This window comes from Wyeomyia smithii, chromosome 3, assembly GCF_029784165.1.
Source record: "Wyeomyia smithii strain HCP4-BCI-WySm-NY-G18 chromosome 3, ASM2978416v1, whole genome shotgun sequence".
In the NCBI taxonomy this organism is placed as follows: domain Eukaryota; kingdom Metazoa; phylum Arthropoda; class Insecta; order Diptera; family Culicidae; genus Wyeomyia; species Wyeomyia smithii.
In genome coordinates, this window is record NC_073696.1 from 25672418 (window position 1) to 25695028 (window position 22611).

General features: G+C 39.7%; 1 protein-coding gene across 3 annotated transcripts in view; it reads right to left on the reverse strand.

Annotated features, from left to right (window-relative positions):
* The window catches only part of LOC129732038 (reticulon-1-A), a 56086-nt gene extending 34430 nt beyond the window's left edge, over positions 1-21656 (reverse strand). For 2 of the 3 annotated variants that reach the window (XM_055692501.1, XM_055692500.1), the window contains exon 1: positions 20199-21656. In XM_055692501.1, coding sequence (XP_055548476.1) covers positions 20199-21045 — 847 coding nt within the window. In that variant the 5' untranslated portion in view covers positions 21046-21656. Of the gene's footprint in view, positions 1-55; positions 628-20198 lie in introns of those variants that run through there. The other variant, XM_055692502.1, reaches the window with a different exon arrangement.
* Between the last annotated feature and the right edge of the window lie 955 nt (positions 21657-22611).

Genomic DNA, 22611 nt, shown 5'->3' on the forward strand with positions numbered 1-22611 from the left:
TGAATTCCATAGTGCGAAACCAAAACTATCGGTGGAAAACACGAGGAAAACTTACAAGGATTCATCACACTGCATATGATGAGAGGGCTGGATGTTTTTGCGTTTCCTTCCAATCCGTTCATTGTGCTGCTGCTGCTTCCGTGAAGTTCTTCCGCTTCTGGGTTCGAAAAAAGGCAAAGGAAGTCGAAAAACTGCCTTGTCCGAAGTAACTTTTCACTTTCACACTATTGCGATCGCCACTTGTGTCGTCTTAAGCACACACAACCTGGCCAATTCACTTCACACGATCACCTGTCAGCCAAATCACCGTCAACTTGCCAAATCACGTTAATTTTCCGTCTAAATTGTCCGACGCGTTCGATTATTCTGGGCCCTAGTCGTGGACACTTCGTTCGGAGAGTTCTGTGCGAATATCGATTTTTCCCTTTCGGGACTAGAAACACCAAGTAGAGTAGTCTCTCTCTCTCTGTCTCTACGTTACTCGTACTCTTTTTTGTTGGACTCTCTGCAACCTGTTTTCCCAGCACTTCTTTGTTGTTTTCTGCACCGCGACTGCCAATCTGATGAAAATCAACTAAATGGACAAACCGCACAAGAGCCAGGATCAAACCGAATTCTCTCCGCAATGGTTCAGACTTATCTGCAAAGGATAACTACTCTCTGCTGATTCATCATCACACGTTGTACAACTGTGTTTTTTGCTTTCTGATGGTATTGGTGAGGAGTAGACATAATTTGCGCTGTACTCAAAAGGCCTACCCTGGGTTCTGCGCATGTTCCGCAATCGCAGCATGGTCTACTCCGCTGGGGATTGCGAAAAGAAGCGAGTGGGAAGAAGGTTTGAGAAGGTGACTGTACCGTGAGAACACAGTTATCCCCTATGCAGTAGGAACGCATAAACGTGCAATGTCTTTAGAGAAAAAGTTAATTATTTATTTGTCAGTATTGAATAGAAGATAAACCTTTTTTTACAGTCACAAAAACTAATAAGCTTTGTTCAGTTGCGTTTTTTCATGAAGAAAAATCTACTAGAGAAATGTTTAGAGAGCATAAACCGTCACTTGCTAATGTTGTATTACCAACCATATATCACTTTTGATTTTTGCTCAATTAATCACTCCTTGACTAGAGAAGAGATGTTTCTAACTCAGCTGATTACCCAGCGTGTTGAGGAACATGTTGTTTCTTTTCCTCCCAGAGTCGGTATAAATATGAATTCAATAACCTTATCCAGGAGTTTTTCCGAGCGAATCGACAGATTATTTTTAAGATATTTATTTTTGCAAATTGTAAAATGCCAGAATATCAAAAAAAAACATAGAAAATGAGCAAGATGTCAAGAATATAAAGACGACATAATCAGCAAAATGTTGAAAATAACGAATCAGTTTAAAACCCGCGTACAAAAAAAAACCTCATGAAAAATCCGCACAAAATAATCGCGTTAAAACCCTGAGTATAATTTTCACCTAGTGATCTAGATAAAAGATAAGAAAGTCAGATCAAATCAGTTAATTTTTGGTAGTAAGAACATTAAAAACTAATATGGCACTCTGAGTAGGTATTCGTTTTGAGAATGAAAAACCGTTGAAAACTACTTCACAAAACACGTAAAATGCAGCTTTCGGATTGTCATTAATGTTAAAATTGTGAAGAAAAACATCTTTATTTAAATAATTTTGATAATTTTTGATTGATTTTTTTCTGATTTGTTCATAGTCGGCAAATGATGGGTTTTATCGGAATGAGAACATCGTCGTCTTTTGGCTTCTGGCAAATAACTTCGATTCTGAAAATAACCATATTGGATGGTATTTTCGGCTATTTTCTAGACACCGTAACTCGCCATCTTCGAACTCAAAATGGTGTCTGCGGTCGATTTTTTGCTTCTGGGCATCATTTGAGTTCCGGAAATACCCATATTGGGCAGGATTCGACCATTTTCTACTGTTTCCTAGAAACCGGGAGCCACTATAATAGAACTCAAAATGGTGTCTGAGGTCAATTTTTGGCTTGAAATACTCGGCGCTTTCGGCAGTTTTTCAAGAACTGGAAGTCGCCATTTTGGATTTGGGATCATCATAGAAACATTTCTTACCCTCAAAAACCTCCGCCTGCCAAATTTGATTCCATTTGCTTGATTAGTTCCCGAGTTATGCGTTTGATTTGTATAAGAGCCCTTCCTTCCAGAAGAGGGAGGGGTGTCGAACCACCATGAAGATTTTTCTCGCGTCCAAAAAATTTCACTTACCAACTTTAGTTTCATTTACATAACTAGTTCTTGAGTTATGCAGAAATTCGTGTTTCGTTTGTATAATACCCCTCTTTACGGAAGAGGGAGGGGTGTCAAACCACCATGGAAATATTTTTCGCCTTCAAAAACTTCATATACCAAAGTGTACATATGCTTGATTAGCTCCCGAATTGTGTAGAAATTTGAGTTCAATTTGTTTGGAACCCCTCTCTTCCAAGATAGGGAGGGTTCTCGAACTATCTTAATTACCTTTCTCGGCCTCTAAAACACTTATATACAAAATTTCACGCCGATCAGTACTTTCCAAGTTTATATCGATCAGACAGACAGACAGAGCTACATTTTTATATGTTTAGATTTATAGGTATACTAGCTGACCCGGCCAACTTTGTCTCGCCAATATTTTTCTTTATTTCATTACATTTAAACGTTCTAAATTGATTCCACATACTTCCAAAAATTTACCTTCGGTTTATTTATAGTCTACAAATGCATGAAGAATCGGATACTGGATACTCAAACCCAAAAGAAAAATAGTTTTAAATTATTGATTTTACCGATATGCGAACATCCTCGAAGCAAATTTGCTCCTATCGCATTGGTTTTTAAATTCTTTCGTCAAATCTTGTCTCATTACATAATTTTAGTTGGTTCAGGTTTCGAAGCATGATCCGTTGAATTTTTTTTCCTGTGTGGACTCATCACTGCGACCAGAGATTAGATCTATTGTGATTCTGTCCACGTGTTTTTTGTACTCCGCACTTCATATTATTGGCAATATCACTATTGAAGTAAGTTGATACGCTTACCATCCATGTCCGTGCTTGTGTGTAGTTATACCTTTCCGTTTCAAGCTTACTGCTCTACCATACCGAGCCTCTGTCCATCCTAACAATATCGCCTAATTACAATTCCCTGGAGAGAACTTTCATATGTTACTCACACCAGTTTTATTATAATAGGGACTTATTTTTTGTCAAAAGGAGAGTCAACAGAGGTACTGTAGAATTCAGATTGAAGAAAAGGTACTTGGTGGGAAGCCTAAGAATAAACCCATGCTAAAGTCCTTTGGCAACCAAATGGCCTGATTCTACTAAGATTCGAACCCACGACCACCCGCTTACCAAGGCGGACTCTGTAACCTTGCAACCTTGTAACAGGCAGGCATACAGAGCTGCATTTATATAGGTTTAGACACAATTATACTTAGGCAGTATCCTTAAATTATATATACACATGGTCCATTCTGACTGAACACTGTAATCGCTTTTCATTGGTCATTCAGACAAAAAACATGCTGTTATTTCTGCTGTTTTAGAGATGAATAAAATCTGACTGTTGTTTGATGTAGCTTAAGAAAATCTTTATCCAATACTATCGTTAACTCGTTTTTTCAAATTTTGCGACTTGGTCCGGTCTGACTTAACACCGACCATATAGACTAAAGATATTCGTTTGGAAGATTTTAACAACCATCTCTAAGACCTTTCAGATTAGAGGTAACAAATTCTTCCGTGATCGGTTTTATTATATAACCTCAACATCAACGTGCTTCGCACACAACAAATAACGCCAACCTAATCGCGGAGCCTACTTGAATACAAAACCCAGTCGAAGATTGATAGGAATCTTCCCCAGTGCTACCCGCAGAGAGCGAACGCAACGCGTAACCAGATCGTCCCGGGTCAGATGAAACGTGACGCGTAGGAAGCTTCTGGCTAACAGTGTGCGAACGAAAAGTCCACCTCGCAACAGCAGGCGCAGAGCTGCACCACACCGCAAAAACAAAAGCCAATTGCAACCCGTCAATAAGCTAGGCAAGCAAGATGGGTCGCTCCGCTAGAGAATAGAATATAATATGTGCACATGTGTATAATATAATCCGTCACCTACAACGGTGACAAAAGTACTCTCCCTTCCCGTAACATTCGTTAGCGATGCAGAGATAAACTCGGTCTCTGGCAACGATTGTAAACCTTTTTTCCTTCTTTCCCTGACCAACCGTAGATGCGTACCCGGCGCCGTTATCGACCTATACAAAGCGGAAGTTACTGAATTGCTGTACATTGAAGATGGTAAAATAATCCCAAAGTATCTTGTGGTGGTTCTTTGTGCAACTTCACTAGCTCAGATCAATCACGATGGGGCAGCTAGTTCAAGTTCAGCGTCGGATTCTAGACGCCATTTTGAAACTCGAAATAGCTATTTTCGGTTTTCTAAAAAGTCTAAAATGACCAAATATCACCAAGTTTGATTATTTCCAGAAACGTGATGAAGCCCAGAGGCCGGAAGTCGACTCTAGATACTCCAGAAGTGTGAGATGATTCTTAATTTCTAACTCTTGTATAACCTTAGAAAGAGTTTTTTTTGCGTAGAATTACGACTTTTGGCAACATTCTGGATTAGGGGTACACATTAAAATCACGAAAATTTTCCACTTTCAATTGTTAATAACTCAGTATGTTTTTAGCGTTGATAAATATAGGTGAAAACAAAGCCACATGCCATCCAACATGGATATTTCCGAAACTGGGATGATATCCAGAGGCAGGGTGGCCACTCAAAACTCGGAAGTAAAGTCCCGGTTTTTCCCTGTTCGTTCAAATATTTTTCCCGGTTATTTGTACTTCTGAATTCTGCAGTTTTCCACATCGTCCTGACAACACTACTCATGCATCATCAATCATATAGCGAATTTCTCTATTCCACCAGCCTACCTCGTTTTGACCTGGAAGCGCACTAACTGCTGTCAAAACCCTTCTTTATTCGCTCGATTTTGACCCAGTTTTGACCTGCCGTGCTGCCCGAAGCGCACTGTAAAAATTGTCAGCTTCAACCAACCACCGCACGTGCTAAGTTCGTAAACAATTATCTGACATCTCTTTCTTACTTGCGTCTTAAATGGCGATGACGTTTTATTATTCCTCAGCAGTTTTGCCCGAAAGAGTGGAATAAAGAAATTCGCTAATAGTAACCCATGATTTAGCAAAAAAATATTGACAGCTCCATCAGTCAAACTATAACTGTGATGGCAAAAAAGTAGAGCAAATCCGTTCAGAAGTTCAGTTCAAAGAACGGTACCCCGCCGCGTCAAAAACGGACATCGTGCGGCACTTTGTGGACGCCAGGTATGCCCGTTCCGGCATCTACAACATCTTGACACTATTGGACAACGATCAGAGCATCGAAAGAAAGCCCGGTTCCGGACGGCCAACGACCCTGAGCGACGAGAAGCTTCAAAGGATGCTAAAGAGGAAGACCGAGGGAAAAGTGGCTAAATCACTGCGTGCACTTGGCCTTGGAGGTTGGTGCATGCGGTAAAACAATGAAAAAGTATCTGGAGAACATCGACATACATGTCAGGAAGCGACAGTTCCGTTCACTGGTCTCGGAGCTACAGGTAATGACGCAGCGACAGCGGTTGAATATGATGGTCAAGTCGATTTTCCCGGCGAATCGCGACGTGGCAGTGGTTATGGACGACGAGACCTATCTCACCCTGGATGGCAACAATTAGCTGGGCACTTCGTATTTTACCTCCCCACGAAGGAAGTGAACACCGAGGTGAAGTTCATTTCACAGACCAAGTTCCCCAAGAAGGTGCGGCTGTGGCTGACAATCAGCGAGAAAGAGATGTCAAAGTCGCTCTTCTTTTGCTCCGGGCTGGTCGTGAGCGGGGAAATTTATACTACGAAGGGCCTGCCAGAAGTTGCGTCGTTCATCAATAAATACCATGAGGGCGAAGACACGGTGATCTGGCCAGATTTGGCGTCGGCCCACTACTCGAAGCGATCGTTGGAGAAGATGGAACGGCTGAATATCGATGTGGTACCGAAGTCGGCGAATCCGCCCAACGTCCCCAAGCTGCGCCAGATCTATTTCAACTATTTTGTTGCGAAAACGGAGGAGGAATTATTAAAAAAACGAAGAAAGTGTTTAAAAACATGCCTACACGCATGTTTTCGTCCGCCATGGCGAATGTTCCGGTTAACTGCCGGAAGGCCGCTCGCAAGGGCGTAGAATTTTTTTGCAAATAAGATGATATAATTGCCACTAATGGGAAATTTACCCAACTCAACCATCCGCAGACTGACTTTGGTCTCGATCACACAGGTCTATAAGAGTTATCAGCATCAGCTGACTCTTCTGTGTGTGATGAGACATTCCTTTAAGTCTATAAATAACGCTTGCACAGCAGTGTGCGTAGCTAGGGATGAGCAATAGAAGTCGGCAGTGGAATGTGATACGGTATAGATTGTGGAACAGTACCACCGTCCCGCGTAGTTTAATTGGTCAAAACACCATGCCGGAGATCAGGAGATTGCGGGTTCAAGTCCCGTCGGGATGCGGTATATTTTTCCAAATCTGTATCACAGTCCAGTTCGCTTATTTTTCACTCTCTTTTCTTCAAATACTGTCTGCTTAATGAACTCAATTATCCGTCTTAGTTTTTTTTCATCACCATCTGAAAAAAGTCCATTTTTTTACCGCAAACGTTATGTTGTCTACAAGTAACTTATAAACAACGCTTATAATACTCATTACCAGGAACTCCTAGGCCAAATTAAGTTTGTAGGAACCGTTTTTACCTCAACTACCTAAGATTCAATATATAAAAGAATTATGGTACACGTTTCTTGCAAAACAAAATTTATATTGATCAGACCAATCAGATTCTCATAACACTTAAAACACATGACTTCACATTACACTTAAACAGAAGACCAGTCTTTCTTGGTCAAGTTTTCGAGAAAACTTATTCAGGAAATTCCGGTTTTGTGATCGCCATGAGATAGCTGACAATCTCACCCCGGCTTGTTATATTCAGTGAAATTCCCGGTTTTACCCGGTTCCAAACAATTCCAGGTTTTTTCCCGGTTGGGTGGCCACCCTGCAGAGGCCAAAAATCGACACCAAACGTCAGTTTTAAATCAAAGATCTCGACTTCCGACTTCTAGAAAACGGTCTACTATGGCCGAATATCACGCAACATCGATATTTCTAGAACCAGAATGATGCCCAGAAATCGGAAATCATTTCTAGACACCATTTCCAGGTGCTGCTGCTGCTACTAGCTTAAGTAAAAAGTATCAAACAATGGTCAGAAACAGCGTTAATTGTAATTTATATGTGTTTTATTTTCGAAAATAAAAAAATCAAATGAAATATCATAAAAACCAGGTTTTTCCAAGTGCATTAATGAGCATTGAATTATTTTGATCGTTATAGAACTGTTTGTTAGCTTAAAGTCATATATTGTTCGTATAATGTTCTGCAAACCTAAACTCGACGTTTTAACAATTAATAAGCATCGAATAAGCACTCGGTTTTCACGCTGTAAAATATTTGTTCTACTGACTTTGTATTTCCAGTTTTATTGACATGCAAATACCCCTTAACATTAGTACTCTAAAAATTGAAATGATGCCCAGAGACCTGAATCCGCCCCAGTTGCAATTTTGAAATCCTCAATCGCAACTTCCGGTTCCAGAAAAACGGTATAAAATGAGCAAATATTACACAATTAGGGTATTTTTGTAATCGGGGTGATGCACGAAGGCTAGAAATCGGCCCCAAATACCATTTTGAAATCCAACATGGTGTAAATCAACCCCAGTTACCGTTTGGAATTTCTTTAGGGCCGCCACAATATTTTTAAAGAGTTATTTCATTTTTGTTGGATTAAAGTTACTGACATAATCATATTGATACCAGATCATCTATCGTAATATTAGCATTTAAGAGAGTTGAAAGAGAATTATGACTGAAAAATTTAAACCATATCTTTCAAGTTCGCTGACTCATTCAATCCCGATCATGCCCGGAATGATCGAAAAGTTCCACACCGAAGAAGCGACATTCAATACATCATGAGTTTCGTATCTGATTGTGAAAATTTCATCTCGAAGAACGACGCAATATGTATTTACGAAGCGAAAGCTCCAGTCACGATTCTCATTACAGTGAATTAAAACCTTGTTTCCACGCACCGTACTGCCTAACACCCAAACCATACAATTGATTCAACATTTTCACTGTCATCACGCCTGAGTTTCGAAGAGTATTTAGGAACAATATTAAAAACATATTAACTTCGAAAATTAGACCAATTATCGACTTCCCTGTCATTGAATGAGCTTCACAGGAAATACTATCATACTGGAATAAACCAGACCAGTTGGTGCGAATCGGTACGAACGGATATCGAATAATGACTCATTATTATCCTGCCTGCGTAGGGACAACTCGCAATCGGTTGGCCCACTTTTGGAGGCAACAGTATGTGTGTACAACGACTCATTCAACAAGTCTCACTTACAACACTACTTGTCTGTTCTACCCCGATCACACGCGACATTCAAATGAGTCATCGTGGTGATAATGATGATGACGTATCGCTAGAACCAATATGTTAACTAAAATTCCATCAGAAACATTCATTAGCACGTCTTCTAAAGTTCTTACACGATACATGTGAAAAAAAATCTAACTGCATTTCTCGACACACCCCAGAAAGAAAAGTAAATTTTAGATTGAAATAGAAAAAGCTACCTGTGTCCCTTTCGCAAATCTCATTCACCTGAGCTATCAACTGGAACAGGCATACATAAAAGGGGAGGGGTGCGCTGATGAGTCAGATAACCGACCGACAATATCGCCTCCTTTTGGTGCTATAGTTGAGTTTCATGTACTGCCTAGGTAGATACATTCTCACTCTCAGTGCGATCACGTATCCGTAACATGATGGCGCAGGGTCGGGGACAGATAATGTCTACCTGGTGTGCACCTTACTCTTGTTGTTGTTTTCCAACGATTCAATGAGTAGTGAAAAAACAAAATGTCGCACGACGAAGGGATTATCGCTGCCAAAAGCTTTTTTTTTCTATCAGCTTTGGTTTCGATTTTGCAATGATGTTATAACTAATGTTATATCATTTTCCAGCAGAATAGTTAGTGCGGATTGCTTTTCTCGCTCTCTTGATTTCGAATCCTTTCCGGTCAGGGATGTGATGTAACAAGATAAAAAAAATCACCAATTTTTTGGATTTTTTTTCTGGGCCAAAAAAATCGATTTTGAAAAAGTCAAGGTGCTCAGCCCTAAATTGTAAGATAATGTCACTAATAGCATTTTTTTAGAACATTTAGACTTTCTTAAAAAAAAATTTTCAGGTTGCCCAAACGTGATTTATGAAAAAATGACTTTTTTAAGCTACAAACCCACTCTTTTGCACTTTTTTCAATTCTGTACGATTCCTAAATTTTTCTATACATATTTTTTTTTATTTTTGTGAGGTTTTTTTTTGAATATTTTGCATGTTTCAGTTCAGTATTGCATTCACTTTTTTGACTCGCAGAGACCATTAAACATCACAGAAAAAATATTTTTTTTAAATAATTTTTAGATAAAACCCTTCAAAACACAAAAAAAAAATTTTATCAAGAACTGAAATTTGCATTGCAAAGCGAGATTTATGACGAAAATTTACATGACAAAAGATACTTGATATCGTATCTTAGATATTAGCATTTTTATATGTGATGGAAAACTATGCATTTTAACACATATGTTAAATAACTGTTTTATTTTGAGAGATAAAATATAACAATGTTCAGAAAACAACTGCATTTTTTTATGGCGTATAACTTAGTGGAAGGTTTAAAAATTCGAAAAAAATCTGCGAAAAGAGGTTAAAACCAAAATTGTGATTTTTAGTGCCTTCTATTAGAAAACTCAATGTAAAACTCAATGTAAGAGATAGAAATATGATGTCTTCAGTAAAGTTTCTTGTTTTAAGATAACCTAAAACTTTATCGAATACACCTTGCGTCTATCTTATTCTCTTATTTTTATCTCACTCATAGGAGATTTGATCACCCATCTTTCTACATCAAAAGATGCATTGTTGAATATCCTGAAACTTCTCCGAACACACCTTATGGCTATGATCAACATTTGAATCACTATTTAGGAAATTATACGCACAAACGGCGAAATAAAATACTGTGCAATGAAGATATTGAGCTTAAGTGGCATTTTTGACAAAATGCATAGTTTTCCAACACATGTAAAAACGCCAATATCTCATCCCCCCGGTAAGATATCAAGGATCTTTTTTTATGTAAATTTTCGTCCTGAATCCCGCTTTGCAATAAAAATTTAATCAAAAAAAAATTTTATATGTGTTAAGGGTTTTATCTAAAAATTATGAGAAAACTTCACTTTTTTGTGATATTCAATGGGCTCTGAGAGTCAAATAATTGAATGCGATGCTGAAACAAACCATGCAAAATACTGAAAAACAATCCCATAAAAATAAAAAAATATATGAAAATACTTAGGAATCGAACGAATTTGAAAAAAGTACAGAAGAGTGGTTTTGTAGCTTGAAAAAGTCATTTTTTCATAAATCACGTTTCGGCAACCTGAAAACGACCTTTTAGAAAGTCGAAATGTTCTACAAAAATGCTTTAAATAACATTATCTTTCAATTTAGGGCTGAGCACCTTGACTTTTTCAACATCGATTTTTTTGGGACAGCCTAGTGGGCATGCATGAATGACGCTGTTTTTGCCTTTCTCCTAGAAAGGTATAGCAATCACTGGAAAAACCGAAGGTATTAAAGTGGTCCCAATGGCCGAATGTCATCTACCACTCGACTTCTTTCGACGAACTGAGCATTTTCTGTATGTATGTATGTGTGTGTGTATGTGCAACTTTTTTTTCTCAGAGATGGCTGGACCGATTTTCATAAAATTAATTGCAAATGAAAAGTCCAGTTGCGCCATAGGTTGCTATTGAATTTCATTGTAATCGGATTTTTAGTTTAGAGGTTATGTATCAAAATGTAAAAATCACGAAACATCAATATCTCAGAAACCACAGGTTGTTTAAACTCACTCATTTTTCTCAGAGATGGCTTAATCCTAACGATCACTGGCTAATTAGAGGGTAGAAAAGTGATCCAAATGGCCGAATGTCATATACTACTCGACTCAGTTCGACGAATCGAGCATTTTTGCATATATGCATGTATAGGTGTATATGTTTGTGCGTGGGTGTGTACGTGTGTATGTGCACCTTTTTTTCGCACTCACTTATCTCAGAGCTGGTCTGACCGATTCTTTCTATCTTGGTGTCAACTGAAGGGTCCATCTGCAGCTTAGGTTGCTGCAATGAAATAAAATGCAAATGAAAGATCTAGTTGCCCTATACGACCCTATTGAATTTTATTGTAATCTGATTTCTAGTTTAGAGGTTATGTATCAAAATGTAAAAATCACGAAACATCAATATCTCAGGAACTACACAACCGATTTGAATAAAATTGGTTTCAAATGAACGGGCTACCTAAAAAACCCTTAACTTTTGAATTTTATGAAGATTGAACATGTGGTTCAGAAGTTATGGAAAGAAACGTGTTCTGGAGACTATTTAATCTCACTCATGTTTCTCAGAGAAGGCTGGACCGATTTCCATAAAATTAGTGTCATATGGAAGGTCTTGTTGCCCCATAAGACCCTATTGTTTTTTTTTTTGCAAACGAATTATTACTTTGCCTGTTATGTTTAAAAATGTGAAGTCCAGCTATGAAAAGAAACATATTCCGAAGACTACTTGGACTCACTCACTTTTCTCAGAGATGGTTGAACCGATTTCCACAGAATAAGTAGGGAAAGGTCTAGCTGCCTCATAACACGCTATTGAATTTCGCTGTAATCGGACTGTAACTTCGTCTGTAATGTATCGAAATGTGAAAATCACGAAACTTCATTATCTTAGAAACTACACAACCGATTTGAACAATATTGATATCAGATGAACATGCTAGTTAAGGGTTAGCTGATGAATTATGTTTGAACACGTGGTTTCAAAGTTTGGCTGCCCTATACGTTACCTTTTCATTTGATTGTAATAAAACTTAAGCAACCGTTATGTATTAATTGGTAAAACAATGAAAATCTATTATCTCAAGTATTACACGACTTATTTGAACATAACTAGTGTCATACAAACGAGTCATCTCTCAAACTTACAAATAACAAACTTTGCTTTGATCAATATCTATGACCTCAACATGATTTAAATGCGGTATCGTACTATCTAAACGTTCCCGCATCGCTCGTGATTGAATTGTTCAAAATTTAAAGTCATTTCTTTTATTTCGCTATTTCTTAAGCACTAACATTACGTCAAATTTCATATTTTATACTTTAATAACAACTTCAATATTTTAGAATCCAAAGAGTGAATATACCTTTATTGGATTTAAGCATTCATGTAAATCTATTTTTACAAATAATAAGTTTGAATGAGAAAGGCTGAGTCTGACCGCTAGGTGGATTAGTTTAGGTTTTTAGGTTTTTTTCAGTATCGTTAGGGACCAGATTGATTTTTAATATGCAATACAGTTTGTGTCAGTTGTTCATAGAGTTGATTAGTAATAAGAGTTTAAAGTTCATTTTTTGAATCAAAAACTAATTTCTCTTCTGGGTTAACACATCAGAGCTTTATTTTTAATTCGAGGTCACAAAAACTTCAACTTCAAAAAGTCGACGGCCTCTTCCTGGTTCTTTACTGAAGATAGTTTTGGCGGCTCTCTCGTCAGGCATCCTAGCTACATGTCCAGCCGACTGAGGCCTGCCCCGCTGTATTACCTTCACTATATCAGCATGTTTGTATACCTGGTACAACTCGTGATTCATGCGTCTGCGCCACACTCCATCTTCCAGTTTACCGCCAAGTATCGATCGCAGAACTTTACGCTCAAAAACTCCGAGCACTTGTCGATCAGCTTCCTTCAGCGTGCATGCTTCATGTCCGTAAAGGGCCACCGGGAGTATCAGCGTCCTATACAGCGCTAGTTTTGTGCGAGTTTGCAAACTACGGGACCTTAGCTGGTTACGCAGTCCGTAGAAAGCCCTGTTCGCAGCTGCAACTCATCGTTTCACTTCACGGCTCATATCGTTGTCACATGTCACAAGCGTACCAAGATAAACGAATTCGTCAACCACTTCAAATCGTTCCCCATCTATCTCCACCTCAGCACCTACTCCCACGCTCTCTGCTACCATGTACTTCGTTTTGGCAGAGTTAATGACAAGTCCCAATCTCGCTGCTTCTCTCTTAAAAGGTACGAAGGCCTCCTCCACGGCCTTACGGTTGATACCGATGATATCGATGTCGTCCGCAAAGCCAAGAAGCATGTGAGATTTCGTGATGATCGTGCCGTTTCTTTCCACGTTTGCTCTTCGTACTGCGCCCTCAAGAGCGATGTAAAATGGAAAACAGGCATCCATGGTCAAATACTATCTTATATGGATATTTCCGAAACCAGGATGGTACTTAGAGGCCAAATGTCAACTTTAGAAGCTATTTTGAAATCGAAGATGGCGAATTTCGTGTTCTGCATCTGGAAATAGCCAAACATCATGCGGAACCGGGATGATAAATGGAAGCCAAATTGACTCCTAATACCAACTTCACTGGGTAATCTCTAGGATTTGGAATGCTGAAGTACAACGTGCCCACACATCATGTTTTCGTGGGCTTCAAGGCAGCGTATGATACAGTCGATACCTTAGACCGAAAGATTTGTTATGTGTGCGTGTCGTTGACATTCTCAAATCCCTTCGAAGCGCGCAGATGGTTGAGACAAGGAGACGGATTATCCTGAACGTTGTTCAACATTGCCTTTGAGGGTGTAATGCGACGAGCGGGCACGATTTTCAGCAAAGGTAGTCAACTCATAGACTTCGCAGACGACCTGGACATTATAACGAGAAACTTGGCGACGGCGGAGGCAATCTACGCCAGACTTAAAGTGGAAGCTAGAAGAGTTGGAATAGGAATAAATGCGTCGAAAATCGAGTATATGAAAGGAGGAGGCTCGAAAGAATCCAACATTCGCCTCCCACGGACGGTGATGATGGACGGCGACGAATTCGCAGTGGTAGAGAAGTTGGGATGTCTAGTAACCACCCTAGCCGTATTTGATCGGAGTGTTTCGGACAATATTTGGTGGAGTACAAACCGACACCAGGGATAGAGGGGCCCAACGTGATAGATGGCTTGACCAGGTTGAAGCAGATCTGCGAGTATCGATACGTCTAGAAAATTGGCGACGAGTAGTCCTGGATCGAGTAGAATGAAGGTTAATTCTTGATACGGCACGAGCCACTACGAGTCTAGGCTGCTGAAGTAAGTACCAACTTGAAATCCAAGATGGCGATTTTCGGTTTCTTCCATTTTGATTGGTAAATGGCTGGACAATGCGTACCACCGGTACATCCCGTATCTGCAGATATAAAACAGATCCATGTAATGTATCACTAATGATCCTTTAGCCTCTTGTCCAGTAACTTCTATCCCTACCACCCCGTGGTGCCAACAGGTGTACGAGTAACTTTAGAATAGATCGGGTAGCCAACCCCGGTGGGACCTCTAGTCGCATGCTAACAGGGAAGCGTCTGACCTCCATGTTAGGAGAGGCTCAAAACAGCGTCTGTTCTCTTTGTTAGGAGCGGCTGAACTACCCAGGACCCTGAGCACCAACACCTTAAGTTCTAGTGGCATTGAGGGCCTGACACTGCGGTACCACGTTGATTCTCCTGCGAGACAGTGGGGTTGATTGCGGGCCTTGCGAGTCTGCACCAGGAAAAACAATCTAGCGACGAACAAAGAGCAAACTAATTCGAATCAGAATATTCGGCATAGACCCTGGTGACGAAAATGAACTAACGATTGGAAACTCGGAACATAGAACTGCCGATCTCTTAATTTCATCGGAAGCACTCGAGTACTTACCGATGAATTGAAGAGCCGCAAATTCGACATCGTAGCGCTGCAGAAGATGTGTTGGAAATATTCTATAGTACATACGTTCTGGTATGGTCATACCGTCTTCCTGACCGGTGGCAATACACATGAGCTGAGTATAGCTTTTATCGTGATGGGCCAGATGCAGAAGCGGGTGATTGGGTGGTGGCAGATCACTTCCCGAATGGGCCACTTGAGGATCAAAGGCCGGTTCTTCAATGTCAGCAAATGCACAACCCGCACCTCAGAAGCACCGATGATAATACAGATGAAGTCTACCCGCAGCTGGACCGCGAATACGACCGCTGCCCAACACATGATATCAAGATCATCATCGGAGATTACAACGCCCAGTAGTACTTTCTTCCAGCACAACCTCCCACATTGGTACACCTGGAGATCACAAAATCAGGCAGAATCGCAAATCGACCACGTACTGATAGATGGTCGGCATTTCTCGGACATCGCCGACGTCAGAACCTTCCGAGGCGTAACAACGAATCGGACCACTATCAAGTGATGGCGGAGATGTGTCCAAAACTTTCTTTTATGAACAACACTCGTTACGCTGGGCAGGACATGTTGTACGAATGTCGGACCCTGCAAGACTGCTGGAAATCCGATTGGTACACGGCGAAGAGGAGCGCAATGAGCAACGTGGTTAGAACCGAGTTTATTAGAGAAATTTTGTTCATCAGGTTATATTTTGAAGATGTTACGCCAAATAAAGAAGAAATGAAGTAAGTATTTCAGTACTTTTGCTGCGCTCTATGTAGAATAGCAACATTCTGGATACAGTTTATGTGAAGGAAAGTAGTTAAAATGGACACCCAAAGATTTAATCTAGATAACTACTTTAATATTGCTTTATAGATCGAAACAGTCATCGAATTGAAACTTGGGATCATTTGTTATCATGATTATATTCAGTACAGGTTGGACTCGAATCTCCGTGATTCGATTATCCGGAATTTTAATTTTTTGGTGATCGTTTATTATTTTTGTTCAGAAATTTTACTTTAACCATCCCTTCTGGCATATTTGTTTCCATTTATATGTTGTTACCACTTCCAAAATGTTTGGGACATGTTCGAATTAAGTGAAAATAATCAATGTCAATTTTTTTTTGCTTCTCAAGATTTTACCCTCCTCCGGAAAAATTCGATTATCCGGAATATTTTTTTTATGTTCCGGATAATCGAGTCCGACGTGTACTATGCTAGACAAAATAAAGTGGGCACCTACTTTGTTTTTCTTTTCTTTATTTTTGGTGAAAATGACAAGTAAACACCTCCTTATATTTTTTTAAATTTGATTCATTATCGGCTGCCAAAAACAAAAGTTTTTGCAACAGACGAGTTTTCATTCGATAAAAAGCAATAACAAAATAAAGTGCCCATAAAGGCCTCAAAAATAAAAATGTAGACGCAAATCAATAATTAATGCACTTCCTGCAATCGCTTTGGCATACTCTCCACGAGATTCTTGAGATGCTGTGGATCGAGATCTTTCCAGGTGCATTCTACAATAGCGAAATAATTATGTTTGTTGGTAACAGCAACATTGTCCACCTTGGCGTCAAGAATTGCCCATAAATTCTCGATTGGGTTGAGGTCGGGGTTTTGTGGGGACCATTCCATCCGTTTGATGCGGCACGACCGAAAGAATGTCTTGGTCAGCTTGGCTGTGTATTTTGAATCATGGTCCTGCTGAACCACAGAGCGATCTCCCAGCCCGATCTTGAGCAGATAAACTTCCCAATTTTATCTGAGGATGTTGCAGTAAGATTCTGCCGCCATTATCCCGTCAATTTTCACCAGGCATGCCAAACCAGTCCACGAAAAACATCGTTACTATACCATTTTCCTCTCCGTGCTTCCCACTGCTTCGATACGCCGACGGACAGTCCGATGAGAAACCTACAACCTCCCTCACCTCTCGAACAATCTTTATATCAGTTCGGGCGTCAGTTTCCGGCTTCCACCCTCTCTCTGACCGACCCACCAACGACCCGAAGGTTTTCAGCTTCAGCATATTTTTTCCTTCCGAACCTTTTCTGATATTGTACTTTCTCGAAATATCCTTGATGAATCGCATTTCTCTTGCCGAAGCTTCGAACCAACAATTTTCGTATGCAGACAGGAATCGTTTACATAATTACGGCAGTTTCCATTTTTTCCGACCTTATCAATCGGAAACACGTGAACAAATGCTGCAGATACAAGGCAGAAGTTTCTAAAACGTCAAAATATTCGAAACATAAGCAGTCGAGGGGTCACTCGAAGGAAACTTATCGAAAACATTATATTACATATAGCTTTATTTTGTCAATGTTTTTTTTTTGTGAGTCAAAACGATTATTTTGTTATATTTAAAAATCTCTTATTATTAACAGCTCATCAAACTAAATGAAACATCAAAAGAATTTAAATAGTAGGAGGGTGGTATTCAAGACACGACCGCATGACGTTGACTACCGTATTCTTATATTCCATTGAACCAAATAGTAGAGGGAATTGCAACGCTTCTTTTTCAAAACTTCTGTAACAAAATTTCGAGGCACCAAAAGGTACCAGTTGCCGAATATTCTCGTTTACTGGTTAGTCCGTCCAGAATTCCAGCCATTTTAGTATTTTGCAGTAGCCATTTATTACCAACAGCCACCAGCATAACGGGTGGAACCGGCACGAGATGACCGGTACTATTTTGTCTTTCCTCCTTTCAGCTGCTAACACCTAGCGCTGTCGTAAAATTAACATCAACACAAACATGCATTTTTGCAAGGTTTTTTTTCCGCTAGCAGCAGCAATTGTAAAACATAAAATTCAACTAACCGCTTCTATTATAAAACTGCGAGGCACCAAAAGGTGCCAGTTGCCGATTTCTTGTTTACCGTTTTCCGTCCAGAATTCCAGCCATTTTAGTATTTTGCAGTGGCCACCAGCATTACGGGTGAAACCGGCACGAGATGACCGGTACTATTTTGTTTTTCCTCCTTTTAGCTGCTAACACCGAGCGTCCGTATGTATCCGGTACGGTTTAATAATGAAACGGATGTGGTGAAATGTTCGAACGATACGTTTTATACCAAGGCTTCGTCAGATAATTACAAAGAAGGAGGGGCTACATAGATGATGGAATGGTAGAGACAAATGTTTCTTGAAAGCTGCGCCGGCCGCTGTCGTAATATTAACACCAACACAAACATGCATTTTTGTAAGGTTTTTTCCGCTATCAGCAGCATTTGGTAAAACAGAAAATTCAATTAGTCGCTTCTGTACCAAAATTTCGAGGCACCAAAAGGTGCCAGTTGTCGATTATATTGTTGTTTTTTGGTTAGTCCGTCCAGAATTCCAGCCATTTTAGTATTTTGCAGTAGCTATTTATTACCAACAGCCACCAGCATAACGGGAGAAACCGGCACGAGATGAGCGGTACTCTTTTGTATTTCATCCTTTCAGCTGCTATCACCTAGCGTCCGCATGTCACTGGTGCGGTTTTGGAATGAGAATGATGGGGCGCCGGCCGCTGTCGTAAAATTAACACCAACAACAAGATGCATATTTGCAAGGTTTTTTCCGCTAGCAGCAGCATAAACATCGGAAACAGAAAATGACAACAACAATAACAACAAAGTCAGATCGATTGTATCCGTTAGTGTCGACTGTGCTTGGGAAGAGAGGTAGTGATTGGCTGCGCGGTATGATTTAGACAATCGATATTAATTACCAATTTTTCAATAGTGTATCTCAAACAATAGTTTGTTTTTGTTACATAAATTTAACCGTAAAAGAATTTCTGATCGATTGATGCCAAAACCTCGAAAACCTGATTATAGATGACTGCAAAATGAGCGCTCAAAACCTGACCACTTTTCTCTGGTTTTCCCTGGTTGAATTAATAGATTTTCAAATTCAGGGGCCTAACTTCGATATAGACGTTAGTCAACGTCAAAAAAGATTGAAAAATGTATAGTCAATATATTCAGAAACGCATCTTCTGATATAGAAAAATCGGTGATCAATTCATCTAAAAGTTAGATACAGAATTTACTTTTTCATCACATTTAGATGGACGCGTAGTGTCTTCAGCAAGGTTTTGAGTGGGCTCAAAACAAGTAACTTTGCCGAAGACATCATGTTTCTATCTCTTACATACTACGAGCTACATAAATTTTTCTATGAAGAGGCACTAAAAATTCCAATTGTTCTAACTTTTTTCCTAGATTTTTCCAAATTTTTAAAACTGCTGCAAAGTTACCAGCTATATAAAAATGCGTGTTTGCCAGATTATTGTTATTTTATCTATATGAATGAAAAGGTTGTTTTTATTTTTATTTTTTTTTTTTTCGTTATTTTTGGGGGTTTGCCATCGCCAAAACTCGCAATTCTTAACAAGTGGCAGTTCCATACAATAATATAACTATCTGCTAGTTGAAGGTATAAACTTTCGTCTGTAAAAACCTGTAATATTCGTAGCATTTTGAAAAAAAGTGTGTAAAACGAACAAATTATTGCCATTATTCAGATCAAACTGCGCTGAATAATAAGATGTTTGAAAACCAATTAATAAATTATAATTCCTACATCTATCTAACCTAATGTTGCTGTAAAAACAGCAATATAAAATCAAATGCACCTGAACATTCGTGAGCAAAATTATGAGTAAGCAGCAGAACACGTGAAACATTTACTCGCAGGGTGCGAAATTAGTAGCTTACCCTTACCGAGCACCCGTTTGACCTTCACAACAAAGCGCATCTTATTGCGTCTTCCCTATTGTTGTGATACGAAACTCACCAATCCATGGTGCAGAGGGGGAAAACAGACCGGTATAAATTCAAAACACTTCCACCCAACGTTAGCACGAACAGTGCATAAAACTGTGAACCAGCATGATCATCATTATACTAGCTAGCCATCGTCAGAAACAGTTGCAGTGACCGCACACTAATAGACTATGATTCATTGTTATTTCATCAGAAGCAAGCAAAGCCACCCTCTATAAACTCAGCAATTGTTTTGGTTGCTACAGCCGGTACGGCTAACCTTCTCGATCACCGTCGATATTGCGCAAATGACGCAATTTTCAATTAACGTCTATTTCTGCTTATCGCTATTTACTCACCTAAACCAAATTGCTTGAAGATCTTCTCAGCTTGAATGCACTCCTCGCCGGCTACTGATTGTTGTCTGGTTGGCAAAGCCTCAGCCTGTGGCTGAATCGGTTTCTGCTCGGGTTGTTTTGCCGGAGGTACCACTTTTGAGGGTGCGGCAGGGACTGGTGTCACAACGGGAGTGGGTTCCGGGACGGCAGCCGGTAGCGGTTTGGTCGGTTTTGGTTCAGGTGCAAAATGGTCCTCCTTCTTGTGGCTGTCAAACGCACTAAAAATGTCCTCCTTTTCGACGGAAGCAGCCGACATTCCGAAAGGTTCATCGATTTTTGGCTTGTTATGATCAGCCGCACTGGCACGGACCTCGGCATACGGATTCATGTAATCACTGGCGATTTCATCCTGCATCAAATGCAAAGACTCGCCTGGACCGGCACCGAACGGAACGGATTCAGTATGCTGTGGTTTTTCAATTTTATCGTTGTTTTGTGACTTTTTTTGGGGTTCGAGAAAATCGAGTCCTCCCATATCCATCAGATTGCTCACGGAGGCTGGTCCCGGCTCCGAAGATTTATTGATCTCCTTGCCAGTGAAAAAATCATCTAGATTGTTTTGTCCCTGCGTCAATAGCTTGTTATCTATTAAAGCGGGCGCAATCGGTGGCATGGAGAAGGAATCACCCAGCAAGTTTGCTTCAGCAGCAACGAATTTCTGTGAAATATCCGATTTTTCTTCGGTCATTATTGGAAAACGGGAGTGGTCGGAGAATAAATCTGCATTCGCAAACTGTTCCTTCGGCATATCGGTCAGATCTTTTGAAATCACTGTAGCACTATCGGGGTTTCCCAAAAAACTATCCATTTTTTTACTGGCACTGGCACTTGCACTATTGGTCGTCACACTCGAAATAAGTTCAAAGTACTTTCTGCTTCTCCTCTCACTCCAAGGACGAATCAACTGATGGAACGCGGCGAACCGATTTGCAGCAACCGTTCTGGAGTGCGGTGTGGTGCAGAAGCAACAAAGCAACAGCAGCAGCAGAAGTAGGACAGGTCCTCGTAACTCGTCAGACAACGCACAAAGGTTCTCTCACTGTGAAGAGGAATAATTTTCATCTGTTTCCAGAACCCGACTGACGGTGACTCTTCTGCAACGGCTGTGCTGCGTGCGCGCGTGTGTGTGAATTTTATCCAGCCTACTTATATGTATACATATATTGACCATGCGCACAATGTGTACAGTGTAGGGATATACAATTGTATATGCATCTCTTTGGAGATCATTCGTGGAGTCACACAACTACGACGTTGTCAAGGATCGTTTTTCCCGTTGTCAACGGTAACGTGTGTGTGCGTAAAACTTGTCTAGATCAAACTGACAATCGGTATTTCAAATGACAACACAACAATGCCTAACCGTACATTTAAAATCGATACCGTTCAACTCGTTGCAACTGCTTTTTTTCTATTTTCGTTGTCAAATCACACCGTTATCTGCTTTGGATAGCAGACTGCAGCCTCACAGCAAACTGATAACAATTTAATTATAGTTGACACTGCGTTCTGCGGACAGCGAACGGTGCTTTTCTGGATGCAAAAGTGATGATAAAAATTTGTTCTCTCCCACTCTCGTATGCAAAAACTCGATCGGTCAAAGTATGTTTGTCGAGAGGGTGTCATATATTTTTGAAATCCTCTGTTAAATTGAACACATATTTCAATTCGTATATTTTTTAAACTCCAATTAAATATTTACAGTGAAATCAACATTTAGATGCATTTACAGCATAATTTAATAATATACGCATTATAAAGAAAGGAACTCAAGGGTAGAAAAGAACGTAAATCTTTGTCTCGTCGATATTTAGGAAGGAATTATTATTTTAAACAACCTACAGACATTTTGATAGGAATATTTTCTTGGGATTGCTTTTGAGAATATTTAAGATTAAGCGGTGTCGAAAAAAATGAAAAATTGGTTTTGAATTGGTTCAAAAAAACAAATCGAAAAATTAAATTGTGGAAATAGAGTTTCTAGAACTAGCAAAAGTATGACAAGTGACATTAACTTTGTGTTAAATTTGCGTCTAGTTTCAAATCATTGTCAGCATGTTTAAGCTTAATTCATTTGCAGGAGATTTTGAAAAGCACAATTTTTAAGATTAGTATCACAATTTTAAAAGAAGAACCGTTTGAGGTTCATAGAAATCACTTATTTGGCCAACATTCAACCATCCTACCGTATCTCCGGAAATTTCTCCACCTCATTTGCACACACCTAAAACTGGATCTCGAGCTCGGCTAAAAATCATTCTAGTTCACTTGGCAACTTGCAGAAATAATGAAACTGTCACATTTTTTCGTGAATCTTATAGCAAATTTCTTTATTCCACCAGCTCACCTCGTTTTGACCTGGAAGCGCACTAAC